This window comes from Rutilus rutilus (genome assembly GCF_951802725.1).
Source record: "Rutilus rutilus genome assembly, chromosome: 16".
Classification (NCBI taxonomy): Eukaryota; Metazoa; Chordata; class Actinopteri; order Cypriniformes; family Leuciscidae; genus Rutilus; species Rutilus rutilus.
The window spans coordinates 8,502,423-8,518,106 of record NC_140224.1 but is presented as its reverse complement, the minus strand read 5'-3'; the positions used below and the strand labels follow the sequence as shown (position 1 = coordinate 8,518,106).

At 37.7% G+C, this 15,684-nt stretch overlaps 2 protein-coding genes across 2 annotated transcripts; one reads left to right on the top strand and one right to left on the bottom strand.

The window, feature by feature from the left end:
- The first annotated feature begins 240 nt into the window (after nt 1-240).
- On the top strand, nt 241-9,638 carry crym (crystallin, mu). The gene is made up of 8 exons (XM_084434670.1): nt 241-492; nt 576-726; nt 1,993-2,055; nt 2,139-2,240; nt 2,328-2,511; nt 8,034-8,155; nt 8,286-8,370; nt 9,191-9,638. The coding sequence occupies exons 1-8, from the start codon at nt 326-328 to the stop codon at nt 9,253-9,255; spliced, it is 939 nt and encodes a 312-aa protein (XP_084290796.1). The 5' UTR covers nt 241-325; the 3' UTR covers nt 9,256-9,638.
- A 461-nt stretch (nt 9,639-10,099) lies between these two features.
- LOC311306331 (ras-related C3 botulinum toxin substrate 1) lies at nt 10,100-15,574 on the bottom strand. Its single transcript, XM_084434669.1, has 6 exons — nt 15,214-15,574; nt 14,392-14,463; nt 13,642-13,759; nt 12,329-12,391; nt 11,750-11,909; nt 10,100-11,576 (listed from the first exon to the last, which is right to left on the bottom strand). The coding sequence occupies exons 1-6, from the start codon at nt 15,246-15,248 to the stop codon at nt 11,446-11,448; spliced, it is 579 nt and encodes a 192-aa protein (XP_084290795.1). The 5' UTR covers nt 15,249-15,574; the 3' UTR covers nt 10,100-11,445.
- Between the last annotated feature and the right edge of the window lie 110 nt (nt 15,575-15,684).

Below are 15,684 nucleotides of genomic sequence, written 5' to 3'. Positions count from 1 at the left end.
TACATTTACATTTTTGTTGCATAACTTTGGACGATTAGGGTCTGACAACGACACCAGTGAGCTGCTGTTCACACAAAAACTGTGAAGCCACGTGTTGTGTGGGGGTAGATTTATGCATATTTAACATAAACGTTTAAAGTCGCGATTCAAATGTTTTATTATTTATTTATTTGGTTTTCTTTGTGGTTTTGTATGAAGACTTTTGTTTTAGATATAAGGTGAAAAACGCGCGTTGGACTCGAACGAACCAACCACGTGACTTTGGAACCAAAGTCCAAAATAAACACAGAAGTTTTTGATAGCAAGACAGGCAGGAGAAACAACGATGACAGACTCTCCCGTCTTATTAAACAAACATGAGGTGGAACGTTGCCTCAGTTACGAGGATCTGATTCCCAGACTGGAGTCTGTCATGGGAAAGTTTTCTAAACGGGACAGTTCAGAAATAATCCAGCCTGTGAGATCTGTGGTCCCTATACAGCAACACAATGGGTATGAATGAATCCACGTTTCAAAATATTGCTATCGTTTACTGACATATTTCTATAGAAGTAAACACTTGATGCATTTGTCAGGTTTTTAGGCCTGATGCCTGCATATCTGGCCGCTGAGGGTATTTTATGCACAAAGATGGTGACTTTCTACCAACGTGCAGAGGGCTCCAGTTTACCATCAACTCAAGCCACAGTGTTACTGTTCGATCCCGAGCATGGGCATGTCACAGCGGTGAGACACACGAACCTCATTCCTTTAGGCAGACAGATTACCTTCATATCATGTGCACATCTGTGTATTTCTGAGATTTACTAAATTACCATCTGTGTCAATCACATAAGAGTCTACGATAAAGAAAATGAAAAATCTGTTAAAAACTGTGGTTTAAAACATAGACACGTGCACGTTAAATTCATCTGAATTGGTTTCGAAAAACATTTACATCATTTTCAAAAAAAATGTACATTTAATGATAATTAAAGGGTAGAGTCTTATGTGGCATAACTATCAATAACACTATTGGAACCATTATATTTACTATGTATTATTATATATGTTATTAAAAATTAATAACATTTTACTCATATCTTGGATACATTTGGGAGTACACACTGCAGGTATTATTTAAAAAAACGTTTGAAAGGTGTGTTTTTTAAAAAAAATATAAACAATTATTAATTAATATATTACTGCTATGACATGTTTTTAAAAACTTGAACCAAACTTGCCTTGCATTAAAAAATTCAAATGATCTTATATTTTTACAAAAATTATCTACGTGGACGGACTGAGTGGCTCCTCTCTGTGATGTCATGTTGGTTGAACCCCTATGGTTGAACTACATGACATTAATTTGGTGTACAAAAAGATTTCAAAATATTATTAATAATTTTTTTACTTAGTAAAGTAAACTTATTTAGAGTTGTATAAGGGGTGGGAAAAATAACAAGCTTCTGCTTCATCCTGCTCCTTTTCGGACATATTGTAATTATTGTTTATAATACTTTATAGATATTCTTTTTTCCTTCGGTATGTTGCAACATACTTATTGTATTTTTATATTTTGTTTTATCTTTATCTTGTCTTGTTCGAAATAAAATTAAAATTAAAAATGTTTTATTTTTAAGAATGTATTATTTAATTGGTTTATTTTAATATAGAAGATTATTGATTGTATGAATTGCATTTTCATTGATGACTTATTGATGACTGTTATTGAATGGTGTAACCTTCAATAACAGAATATTGGAACCATTAAAATAAAAATTAATTACATTTTCATTACCCCTTAGAGATACAATAATTATTTTCAAATATATTTTTAGTGAACATTAGTGAACATCATCCATTAGTGAACAGTCATTTTACTATGGAGGATTTCTACCATCCTACAAATAACTGTATAAATCCAGAGCATATTAAAGGAAAGTAAATGTTAGAACAGCATAATTCTGCTCTGGAAATGCTTTAGTTCTGTAACTGTATCTCTAATGTCAGATCATGGATGGGGAGGCCATCACAGCCAAACGAACCGCAGCAGTGTCAGCCATATCAGCTAAAGTAGGTTCCTCTGAAACTGACCCCAAATTTGTTATGGTGTAATATATAAAGTCACTTATTCTGAATATGTTTTCTCTCTCCAGCTGTTCATGCCAGCTCTTTCAAAGGTGTTGTGCATCCTTGGTTCAGGGCAACAGGCTAGAAGCCATTATAATGTCTTTACTAAGGTCTTCAAGTTCAAAGAGGTAATTGGTCTGAACATGAGAAGTATGTTCATATATCCAGGTTATAAACTATATTTTGTGTGTCATCCAGTGTTGTGTTTATTTCAGGTCCGTGTGTGGAGTCGAAGGAGAGAAATGGCTCATCGGTTTGTTAATGATCTCCAAGGCCCTGTTAGAGTTTGCTCTTCGGTGAAGGAGGCCGTGACGGGAGCTGATGTAATAGTCACTGCCACAGGTGCTAGTGAACCGATACTCTTTGGCGAGTGGGTCAAATCAGGTGCCCACGTAGCAGGTCAGTTGGCCCACAGGTTTCCAATAGATATATTTTGTGAGGATACTGCTTATTGTTAAGCAATATGCTACAAGAGGCCATGTTATACTGTAAATATAGTCACGACTAAAGGAAACTGTAAAGATGCAGTCATATTAGCTATATTTATGAGAAATTTAGCAAGCAAAATAAGGTCCATTGTCAAAGGTGTAGCAATATTTCAGAGCCATAACCATGTGGGCAAGTGCTCCAACATATTGTGCGGGTGCACTTTGGATTCAGTTCAAGTCCCAGCTTAAGGTCCTGGTCCAGTTCCCCTCCCTCCTCTCCTATGATTTTCTGTATGTCCTCCTACTGTCCTATCTTAATAAAGGCAAAAAAGCCCAAAAATATAGCTTTAAAAATAAATTGTGTAGTAATGTATATAGCACAGCTCCCACAGAAATCCCTTTCAAACCACGCAGCTTTTGGTTGGTGAATGTGGCAAATTTGCTTGACCAACTTGAATACAAACCTAATCTGTGTAACAATGTTCATAGTTCAGGGAAGAAGGAGCAAAACATAAAAGCAAAAGTAAAGCTACAGCCCCTCACGGATAACTGAAACAAAACATAAACTAAAACAAAGCAACAACATAAAGTCCAAGCCTGGTCCTCTCTCCTCCTTCACGGTCGTCACTCGTCCTTTTATCCTTCCAGAGCTCCACCGTGAGACTCAAGATCGTTAACACTTGCTCCATCGGCTTTGCTCCTTTCCCATGAGTCTCGGCCCAGCCCTGCTTCTTGCCACATACACCCATAGCCCTTCGCAGGCCGGGAGGTACCCTTGAGACTGCGCTCTACATCTGGTCCTCCACCTGCTAAGGGAACTCCTCCGCGATGCCTGGTGGTGGTGCTGGATACCCCTCGGTGTACTGCCTTTGACTCCTCTGCCCCCTGGTGGACGGCTCTGGCTTCAGGTGCCCGGTGCGAGCCTCCCTTTTCCTCCCTCGCCTGCTCCTCCCCGTCAAGGCAAACTGCGAACACTCTTCCGTCCCTTTAAGAATGACAGCTGCCCCTCCAACACCCTGGTGGACGGCATCGAGTTCATCCGTCCCCCGGCAAGTCGTGTCGAGCGCCCATGGCGGCAGACTCTGCTCAGCCCTACTCGATGGCGCCACCGATTTCCCACAGCAGCAAGTGCCCTTTGACAGTGCGTTCCCTCCTTCCTCCTGGGTTTTGGCACCAATGTAACAATGTTCATAATTAAGGGAAGAAGGAGAACCGGCAAAAGATGAACATAACTTTGGTAATAGTATAAACATAAACAACAACGACTGCCGCATAAACTAAAATAAAGCAACAACATAAAGTCCAGACGTGTCACCTGATCCTCTTTCATCCTTCACTGTCATTACTCCTCTTTTTGTCCTTCCGGAGCTCCTCCGTGGGACTCGAGACCAGTGTGGCGTGAGTGTTGATCCATTCCCATGGCTCTCTGCCCCGCCCTGCTTCTCGTCACAATCTGCGTGTGGAACATTTTCACCTTCACGTGAAACTCCCAATTGCGCAGAATATCCTCAAACAGTGATTGACTGTCGCATGAAAAGATTAAATGACTTCAAGGCTGTTGATCATGGCACATATTATCCAATTTGGCCGTTACGCTTTCTCCAATGGCAGAGCCATGGACCCTGGTATCTCCCAAAGAAGGCCATCTCTGCTTTGGCTCACATTTTGTCTGCATTCCAAAGAGGATAAATCCACCTCCAAAGGGCACTTTGGAGAGAGAACAGTCATGGCCGACATATTGAATGGTCGTTCAAAACTAGTTACTTCAAAGGGCCCTTCGGAATGAAGGATTTTGGTAACACTTTATAATAATGTTCAGTTGTAAGGCATTTATAAGTGGTTGGTTAATGATGAACTAATCATTTACAGAACATTCATAAATGATTAGCAAGTGATATACTAACATTTTATGTATGTTTTGTAAATTCCGTTACAAGTCATTTACAAGTGATTAGTTAATGATTAACTAATCATTTACAAAACATGACTATGCGTTCATAAATGATTAATTAGTGATATGTTCATTATTTTATCTATGTTTTGTAGATTCAGTTAGAAGTCATTTACAATTGATTAGTTAATAATTAACTGATCATTTACAAGACATGACTATGCGTTTCATAAATGTTTAATAAATTATGTTACATTTTTTTTAAATGTTTTGCTCACATCAGGTGCACAGTGGTTAAAGACTCCATGTGTTTCAGAGAAGACAGCTGTCTATACCCTAACCAGTCAGCACTTACACTGCAGTGCACACTACACTACACACTACAGAAGACAGCTGTCTATACCCTCACCAGTCAGCACTTACACTGCAGTGCACACTACACACTACACTACACTACACACTACAGAAGACAGCTGTTTATACCCTCACCAGTCAGCACTTACACTGCAGTGCACACTACACTACACTACACACTACAGAAGACAGCTGTTTATACCCTCACCAGTCAGCACTTACACTGCAGTGCACACTACACTACAGAAGACAGCTGTCTATACTCTCACCAGTCAGCACTTACACTGCAGTACACACTACACTACACACTACAGAAGACAGCTGTCTATACCCTAACCAGTCAGCACTTACACTGCAGTGCACACTACACTACACACTACAGAAGACAGCTGTCTATACCCTCACCAGTCAGCACTTACACTGCAGTGCACACTACACACTACACTACACTACACACTACAGAAGACAGCTGTTTATACCCTCACCAGTCAGCACTTACACTGCAGTGCACACTACACTACACTACACTACACACTACAGAAGACAGCTGTTTATACCCTCACCAGTCAGCACTTACACTGCAGTGCACACTACACTACACTACACTACACACTACAGAAGACAGCTGTTTATACCCTCACCAGTCAGCACTTACACTGCAGTGCACACTACACTACAGAAGACAGCTGTCTATACTCTCACCAGTCAGCACTTACACTGCAGTACACACTACAGTGTTCAACACCTGTTATAGATGTGTAAACGCATGAATAAATCATTTACAACACTTTCTGCATCCCCTAATCTAAAGTGTAAACTATTCATCACTTGTAAATGTGTTACACATCATTCGTAGATTACCACTTCAAGAACCAAAAAGGCATAAGATCAACGAATCGAATCTACGAATGTATATGTAACACATTTACAAGTGATGAATAGTTTACACTTTAGATTAGGGGATGCAGAATGTGTTATAAATGATTTACAACACTTTCTGCATCCCCTAATCTAAAGTGTAAACTATTCATCACTCGTAAATATGTTACTAATGATCTGTACATGTATTCAAGGCATTTACAGCACTTTCTGCACCATCTAATTGCTACATACATACAAAAAATACATTATTTATTAAACATTTGTATATGATTAGTTAATCATTTACTAATCAATTGTAAATTACTTCTAACTGAATCTACAAAATATACATACAATAATTAATATATCACTTATTAATCATTTATGAATGCATAGTCATGTTTCGTGAATAATTAATTAATCATTTACTAATCACTTGTAAATGACTTGTAACCGAATTTACAAAACATACATAAAATGGTAGTATGTCACTTGCTAATCATTTATGAATGTTCTGTAAATGATTAGTTCATCATTAACTAACCACTTTTAAATGCCTTACAACTGAACATTATTATAAAGTGTTACCAGGATTTTTAAGGGTACAGCAAATGGACACTTTGCTTCCATGATTATTAGCGCAGACAAGCAGCATCTAAATACTGTTTCAGTAGTATTGTCATAAGAAGTAAACAATGTGCACATTAACATGATTTTAGTTTAAAAAAATCACTTTCTAACCATGTCTTTGTAAAGCCGTATTAAATTTTACAACTTTGTTTCCTTGACATTATAATTCTGTAAACTGTGAATTGAAGAACAACTTTACATCTCCAATAAAAGTTTAAAGTTGTACCAGAATAGTGAAATATAAGTAACATTTAAGCATGTAAGCTTTACATTTCTGCTTATATCCTAAAAAAAACTGGCCCCATTCAATTCCATTGTAAGTGCTTCACTGTTACCTCGATTTTGCTTCTTTTAAAGAAAATAATGGATGAGTTGAAATTTTTTCTAGTTTTCTCTAGTCAGGTAGCATGGATTTAAAAAAAATTCTTCGCTTTTCTACTGTATAGGCAGACAAGTTTTATTTAAAGCCCATTTTGCCAACAGTGAAGTACCCTTTTTAAGTCGGCATGCAATAAAAATTCACCCTATTTTCTTATTGTTCATCCATATGTGTTTCATTTCTAAAAAGAATTCAAAATGTTATAACTGGATCTTCCGGTGAAATGACAGACTTCTCTCTGGTGACATATGCAGGACTTCTCCAATCATTTAGGGCACATACAGTATACTTTTTGGACCACCCTTTTGACTTAGCCATATTTCTAACGTGCAGTCAAACGTGACTCTCAACAAACCTGGCCAGTGTAGATATTTCATGTGTTCTAGCTCAAGCACACATGGTGCAACTAATGAAGCCCTTGATTAGTTGCATCAGGTGTGTTTGAGATAAAACCTGTTTTGCAGATTTGTGCTGTTTGAGGGATTCTATTCAGGGGGTTGAATAATTTTGAGACTGCAGATTTTCTTGCAGGATTAACAACTATATGCTTTTGAAACCTGAGATGTCTTCAAACACTCAGTCAGTCAGTGTGTCTGCATCATGTCAGAACATAACAAAAGGGGAAATAAAACTAGACAGATATCTAAATTTATAAACTCATGACTTTGAGTAACAAAGTGAAGTAAATCAAGAAATCATAAATCAGTTTGCTTCTACCTAGTAACAGAAGGGTTTGCTGAATTATGCATATGAAGAACCTGTCATACAGGAAAATTATGTAATGTATCATGTCACCTTTGCCATACTCCTATTCTATAAAACTGTTGTATTCTTTTTGCTGGTGGGATTCTCTCTGAAATTGGTCTGAGATCCTCCGGCCGTGATTAAAGCATATTCGAAGACATTGTCTGGAGTCTGTTTAGTTATTGCTGCGCAGCAGGTTAGTGGAACACTAGAGACCTTATTCCCAAGTGATAGTGTTCAAAAATCAACGAGACGTCGTTCGACTAAGTGTGAGACTGATGTGCAATGGGGGTTGAATAATTTTGATTAGAACTGTAAACCCCACCCCTGCAAGCTCAGCATCTCAAAATCCAATCAACAACCGATGCATAGAACCAAGTCAGGTCTTATATATTTTTTACGTCACAATACGGAAAACAATATCAATCGCTGCTTGCGTTTCATGGCGACTTTAACATGTATTAAAGCCGAAATATTATTCCAAAATAAAAAATTACATGACCAGATTAATTTAGCTGCCTTAATAGTGGCCTCTCTGGGTGCTGTACAGGAACTAAGAAAGTAAAGTGATATTTTACATCATAGTTGTTTACTACATTGTTTTTTTATATATTGTGGTGCTGTTTTGTGACAGCTGTTGGCGCTTGTCGTCCAGACTGGAGGGAATTGGATGACGTCTTGATGAGAGAGGCTGTGGTGTATGTGGACAGCAGAGAGGGGGCTACAACAGAGTCAGGAGACATAGTTCTGTCTGGAGTATGCATCACTCCCTTTAACACTGTCTGATTAATCAAATACAACTGATTTCACCAACATCTATATTTGAGTTAACTTACAATACATGTCCAAATTCCTAAACATTTAAATGCGCATTATTTTTCCCCAGGCTCAAGTTTTCGCAGAGCTCGGAGAAGTTATAAATGGATCCTTTCCTGCTCAGCGTGAGAAGACTACGGTATTCAAGTCACTGGGTAACTTGTTTTTCCACAGCTGTGATCTAAAAATCAAGATCAAAATGTACTGAAGAGAAAAAAAAGCATTCTCGTCACTGATAGGAATTCACAGTAGCTGAATGTGCCTTAAAAAACTTGATGTTTGCATTTCAATCCTCTCAAGAGACAAAAAGGACATTTTTCTATTTATAATTTTTATTATGTAAGCTCAAGCAACCCCCGCTGATCTTTAACCAGAAATGTGGGCCTGTCATGTGGGAGTTGAGTCGCGTTTCTTGGAAAGCACAATTTAGTCCAGGGGCCTCAATTATAAATCACATGTGATCAGATTTGATTCTAAATTCAATGAATTTCATTCTACGTCGAAATTAAGGAACAAATCACAGGATTTATAAAGGAAAAAATTTATGTGAAAATGTGTACATCATGCATTCAAACTTTTTGTGCTCATACATACCAGTAATTCAAATAAATAAATGTAAAGATAATTAGACGATCACAATATGCATTATTAGTATTAAATTAGAAACTGCTTTGTAATTAGTACAGAGCTGAATATATACATATAATCACATACACACACTCACACATATAACATTGATAAACATATGTGCTTGAACTTAAGATGATTTATAAAGGCAGATGCATTTAGGAAAATGTTTGCACATATGGACGTTCTATAAATTGTTTGGAAATTGTTGTACGTTCACATTTAGGATCATTCATTGCGCATCTAGAAAAATAAGGCCCCTGGAATGATAAATTTGGCCTGTGTCAGAGGAAACTAGAGAAAGCTATTTGTGTTGACTTGCTGGATATTTTGCATTTTTAAATGCAGGCATGGGGATACAAGATGCTGTCTCAGCCAAACTTGTGCTGGAGAAGTGGAACAGCGAACATTGAAGAACCAGCCAGCAGTTTCCTCCGCTGGTTGCACAAGAGGAGAACTGGCCCCACGACTGAGCCTGCTTTTTTTCTCCATTCTGTCACCTGATGGAGTTCGGGTTCCTTGCCAGTGTCACCTCTGGCTTTCTTAGTTGGGGACACTTTACTGTACACTGTGCTGACGCTGCTGTATGAGAACTGAACTGGACGTTGACGACATTTTTTGCAGAGCTGCTTTATAGGCGAATTGAACTAATTTAATAATTAATGATCTTTACAATGAAACTGAATTAACACTGACTTAAGCTGAAATGCATAATTTTCCTGTTATCACTGTAAAGTTGCTTTGAAACAATCTCCTATGTAAATAAAGGTGACTTGAATCGTCTCATCTGCCATGATGGTAGCGGTCTTTTCCCCAATTTACGATTATGCGAACAAAACCGCTCTCGCTCTTTACATAAAAAGGACTTATGCTGCATCCGAAATCACATATTGTATTGTGTACTACATTTGGTTTGAAACAGGATGAACGTTTTTAGTCTGAATAAAATTTTGGACATACTACATCTGCCATGTTGTCATTGTCATGTGACCTATGGTGTCAGTTGCATCGCTTCACCTCCATTCACAAATCTACTCCTGTGGCCTCACGGGATAGTAAAGTGTCCATCGAATACACACTTCAGAATCTCACTGGAGGGTCATCTGGAGACTTTTCGCCTACCGTTTTATAAATACTATTACTCGGACATACTACATGGCTCACATACTGTTTTTCACCTACTACAGCATACAGTATGGAAGTAGGCATATTCGGATGCAGCCTTAATCTGTAAGAAAAAATGAGGGCACACTAATAGCAATTTATTTATTTTTTTAATACAATTTGAGGTATAGCCAACACTGTATCCTAAACAGGCACAACCTAGACAAATTACTTGCTGGGTTGAACCCAGTTACGTGTTATGTGGATAAACTAATGATTTCAGCAGACATGGAAAACAAAAGACAAAAGGTTTTTAGATTGGGTTTCTATTTCAGACATAAAGGTTAATACACTGTAGTTTTAGTGGAGACAGTAAAAGCAGGAATAAGCATTTCAAACTGCCATTGTTACAGAACTTTCAAAATGAAACATTCCTTGTGCCAAATTACAACCGTTTTCTTTTTAACCAAGACCGTTTAATACTTGATGTCCGTAGTCTAACTACAAATCAGTTGAATTACTGTTCTCAAGTATCCACTACATTTATCAGAAGCAGTGTTCATGGGAATCTTTAGAGGATATAAACCCCATAACAGTGACTACTGTATAGAAATTTCTGACATGCTCAGCTTTCCAACAAAATCCTGGTCTGATACTAGGCACTGGTAGAGCTGTAGTCTAAATACAATACTGGGACTGTAAAATGGATAAAACACTGCCAGACTCCTCTAGCAGACTGACTAAAATACAGAGAGAGATTAAACAAGAGATCTGCCCTTCGGAATATTCAGATACAGTAGTGAAAATATGCTATATGCTGACAAAACAGAGCTATTATATGCAGTTTAACTAGGTTTGTTTCTTGTACAGTTAAACAAAATAAACTCTCAGACATGGGAACCATAACACATCGAACCAATAAAGTGTTTTCTTCAGCTGTCCTCTAGTAAAATAGTTCCTTCAATATTACTGCAACCTCTGACTCTTACAAGTACACAATAAAAAAAATAAAAAAAACCCCTCCCTTTAGGAAAAAGAAAAAAAAAAAAGAAGAAGAAGAGATTGTTAGTGAGCAAATTGAAATCCACGACTTGGTTTAACTTTTGGCAATAATTAATTTTCTACAAAAATGCAGATTGTAAACAATATATATGGGCTCACAAAGATGGAGAAACAGAAACTGAAAGGAGTATTTAGTTTCTTGACATCAAAATGAGGGGAAAATAAAGAACATCATTAGAAGGCAGCGGGAATTTCTTAGTGTATGATGGGATACAACTATGAATGCTGCTCCCATCCTTCAGAAGCAAATACTCAGGCGTCTTAACAGCTAGTTAGTGGCATAATTCTAATTACAATGCAAGAGAGAGAAATATCTGCATGCATACACTGTGCAGACCGTTTCTTCTTCCCCAACACGCATTTCCCATCATCCCTGCCTCCATTGTTCTCCTCTCAGATGAGCTCAGATTGCAGTTGGTGCTGTCTGTGCAGTCAGTTCAGAAGATATGACACCTCCTCTTTCTTTTCTTCACAGGAGGCGGGCACAGGACCGCACGGATGGCTTCGTCGAACACCGTCTTAAGGCCGCGCTGCGTTAAGGCTGAGCACTCCAGGTACTTCACAGCTCCTGTGGCCGAAACAAAAGAAAACCGTAAGTGGATCCAGACAGCTAAGGCTGGGCAAAGTATACTCAAACTCATTTTATTACAACTGAAAATGATGATCGATTCATCAATATGGTCAACCTAGCCTTAACATACACACGTGTAAAGGCCAGTGTATTACTATTGAAGTGCTGACCTATTTCTTTGGCCATAGCGAGGCCTTGAGGGTAAGTGATGGGAGTGAGCTTCTTCTCTTTCAACTTTTCAATGGTGTCCTTGTCATCTCTCAGATCAAGCTTAGTCCCAACGAGAATTATGGGAGTGTTGGGGCAATGATGTCTGACCTCTGGATACCACTGTCGAAAAAGAAAAGAAAAATCAAAACACACATGTTGAGCTTAGAGAAAATTTGCACAATATACATAAGCAATACTCTAGAAATATTTTAAGCATGTTAGTGTGCAATTTCCAAACCTAGCCTATGTTTTACCCGTGGATAAACACCACAAACTCCTCATTACCAACAACAGCAAATGTCACTTGATCCTTTGAAATGGACGCCGCTGGACATTTTGCAGACGCAGTAGATTAAAAGAACCTTCTGTCTGCTTCATTAGACATCAACATGCTATTTTGAGGCTTTGAAATCACATTTGGTCAATCTTTCAAGCCAGACAACTATTCTTAGAGCTTCTTCCTCTTTTCCATTCACTGCGATCATTTCGAAAGTCGTCAACATTGACTTAAGCAACAAAATAGCCGAGGGCTTGCTTACCTTCGCACGGACGTTCTCAAACGAGGCTGGACTCACAAGAGAGAAACAGATCAAGAACACATCCTATAAGAAATGAAAACCAAATCAGACAAAACCCTCCTTTTATTCCGTCTAATGTTCAACTATTTTCTTTTAGAATTATATGACTATCTGTAAAACACAGCATTGACTAGACTGTTGCATTAATGAACTGTTAATTGACTTCACTTGTTTCCCAAGTGAAACAGAGCAACAAAAAACACAGTGAGGTTTGTGTCTAGATGACAACAGCAAACAATTGAGCCATTCACTCTCACAGCCTTAGTAACAAAGACAACGACAACACAGAGCTGCCATTAATGCTCTGAGTAACATAAGAAATCACTTTAGCCTGCCAGGAATCAAGACCTGGGCTATTTTTAAACATTTCACCATCCTAAGGCTTAGTGTTTATTACAGTTCCTAAGCAGTATGTCATCAAACTATTTGAGAGATCCTTCCTGCTCTCAAAACTTAAAGGGATAATTCACCCAAAAATTAAAATTGTCATTAATTACTCACCTTCATGTCGTTCCAAACCCGTAAGACTTTCGTTCAAATTCGGAACACAAATGAAGATATTTTTGAGGAAATCTGAGAGCTTTCTGTCCCTCTGTTTACAGCTACGAAATTACTTTGCAACGCTACGCACTTTGATGCTTCAAAAAGTTCATAAAGAGATCATAAAACTAATCCATATAAAGTGATCGTCCTCTACAGAAAACTCAGACTAAACCGCTCAATTCATATGATGAACTGGTTGAATTTAGGCTTTTATTCACATAAACATTCATCAACTCACACATCAGTTGTGGTAAACGGAAGCTCAAGCATGTTCGCTTGATGTGTGAGAACCAATTAGATTCATTCTCGTGTTACGCACAACGTTTGAGCTTCAGAAAGAACCAATGAGGTTTGTTCTCGCGTGTCAAGCAGTTTTGGGTGAGCTGTTTGTTCATCAATGTTTATATGTGAATAAATAAAAGCATATAAAGCGATCGAGTCTCTTCAGAACATTTGGACTAAACCGCTCAATTCATATGGATTAGTTTTACGATCTCTGAACTTTTTGAAGTGTCAAAGTGTTTGTTGCGTAGACTACCAATGGAGGGACAGAAAGCTCTCAGATTTCATCAAAAAGATCTTCATTTGTGTTCTGAATGTTATCCTATGGCTTTTTGCTGCAACACAATTATCTAAATAATGGGTCCTCTGATAAAACCTCAAATAAACATCTAATTATTTATGAAAAATATTGTGATGCATCTGTTTTAGCTCTATTATTATGACAGTACCGTCTGAGGGTAGGAAAGCGGTCGAAGTCTGTCGTAATCCTCCTGTCCTGCTGTATCCCACAGTCCCAAGTTCACCGGCTTTCCATCGACCATCACATTGGCAGAATAATTATCAAACCTGAAAGAAAGTTAATAGCATATACTTCAGAGACACTACAAATGTCATATCTGACATATTTATGAATAAAACAGATTATTCAATGGGGAAACATTTATTTTATCCATTGGGAAGTGACTACCAGGAAGATGAAGGGGAGGAGTTAAAAAAAGCGATTAAAAAAAGAACAGTTGTTTTAGTGGTGGAGATAGTTATTACATTTTGATGAAAGATAACAAGCCTTTTTTTTTTACTTAGAACAACATTTGAAACTGGCACAATAAGACCAGGAATGTGGATTTATAACGTAAATGTTGGAATCAAGAACAGAAACATTAATTATACTAATGTATAGCATTGTAATATAATATTTACTTCTGAAAATACAACATATTAAAAATCATTATTTTATATTTAATACTCATACTCAACTAAAAACTTTAATGCATTTTCTTTTTTACTTTAAAGGGACAGGTGACCCCGAAATAAAAACTTGTCCCAAACCTGCATGATTCTCAATCTGCAGAACACAAAAAAATATTTTGAAGAACATATGTTTGAAAGAAATGGTGGCGAGTAAATAATGACAATAATGTTCATTCTGGCTGAACTGTCCCTTTAGGAAACTCAGGATAAGAGTGAGGTCGCCTTACACAGTGGGAATGTACTCCCCAGGAAAAGCATTGGTGGTGTAGCTGATCAGAAGGCATGTTTTTCCCACAGCCCTGAGGGAAGAAATAAAACATCTCAAAAATCACCAGTTACAGATCTGATTATGTGATAAAAACTGATGTCACCTCCTATAATTGCTTTTTAGCTAAAAAAAAATGATTCATTTCCCAATTAAAATTAAATAGGGCAAAGAATTATTTTAAACATGACACTGCAGATGAATAATAGAAGTGGGTTTGGTTGACTTTATTAATCACTGCAGCACTCACACACATTCAGACAGCATTTGCTCAAGTTTACTGTGTGTATATGTATGACGTAGGCCTAACAACTCAGGGAAGGGCTAGTTTAGCAACAGCGAAAAACACTGATAAAACAGTTTGACTCCAGACTACAAATACAAGGACATTTAAAAGCTTAAGTCCAGAATCATTCATAAGTAATTTTCGCTGCCACAACATAAAGTGGAAAACAGATTTAATGATATAACGTTATATATATATATATATATATATATATATATATATATATATATATATATATATATCATTAAATCTCATTATATCCCATTAATCCCATATATATATGGGAACTTTTATTCGTCTTTGTATCTCACATTATATACACATACATTAACGCGCTTTTAAAATATCTGTGAGCTACAAAGACGAACAAAAGTTCCCAAAGCAAAGGCCCTCAAGTTACCTCAACTCAAAACACAAGAGAGCAAAACAAGAAACGGCTAATACGTGTAAAACATTATTCCACGAAAAATATAATAGTGAAAATAGGGGGAAACTCACCCGTCCCCGACGACCACACACTTTATGGCCTGCATCTGTGTTCACTTAGCAAGCTATCCCGCTAGCTTTATCTGTGAATGAATCAATAAAAGCTGCTCTGACCGGGATAACCCGTCCTCAAAATTCAACACGCACAAAACAAGAGATGAGTCGATAAAAGTTGAACGATAATGTGAAATTTCACTCAAACTCGACGGAGTAAAGTTAGCTAGCCGACCGCATTCCAGCGCATTTGCTGCTGTTGTTGCTGCTCCAGTTAAACAAACAGCCACCACCCTAAAATCTCAGTCAGATCCCGGTCTACACACACACTATCCCGACCCGTCCCGAACAATAAACACACTCTCTACTGCCTCTTGATGGACTGGAGCGGATCTACGTCTCGCATGCATCTAACCTGAGGGTTGTTCCATAAAACAAGATTAGAATACAAGCCAGGCTTATTTTGGTTCGTCAGACTTATTGTCTGTG

Bases quoted from the DNA above. Each gene is read 5' to 3' on its own strand.
- crym (XM_084434670.1), top strand. From the start codon at position 326: ATGACAGACTCTCCCGTCTTATTAAACAAACATGAGGTGGAACGTTGC. The intron at 2,056-2,138 runs GTAGGTTCCTCT...TTCTCTCTCCAG, and splicing joins TGTCAGCCATATCAGCTAAA to CTGTTCATGCCAGCTCTTTC. The intron at 2,512-8,033 runs GTCAGTTGGCCC...GTTTTGTGACAG, and splicing joins ATCAGGTGCCCACGTAGCAG to CTGTTGGCGCTTGTCGTCCA.
- LOC311306331 (XM_084434669.1), bottom strand. From the start codon at position 15,248: ATGCAGGCCATAAAGTGTGTGGTCGTCGGGGACGG. The intron at 12,392-13,641 runs GTACTGTCATAA...CATTTCTTATAG, and splicing joins CGCTTTCCTACCCTCAGACG to GATGTGTTCTTGATCTGTTT. The intron at 11,910-12,328 runs GTAAGCAAGCCC...CTTTTTCGACAG, and splicing joins TTGAGAACGTCCGTGCGAAG to TGGTATCCAGAGGTCAGACA.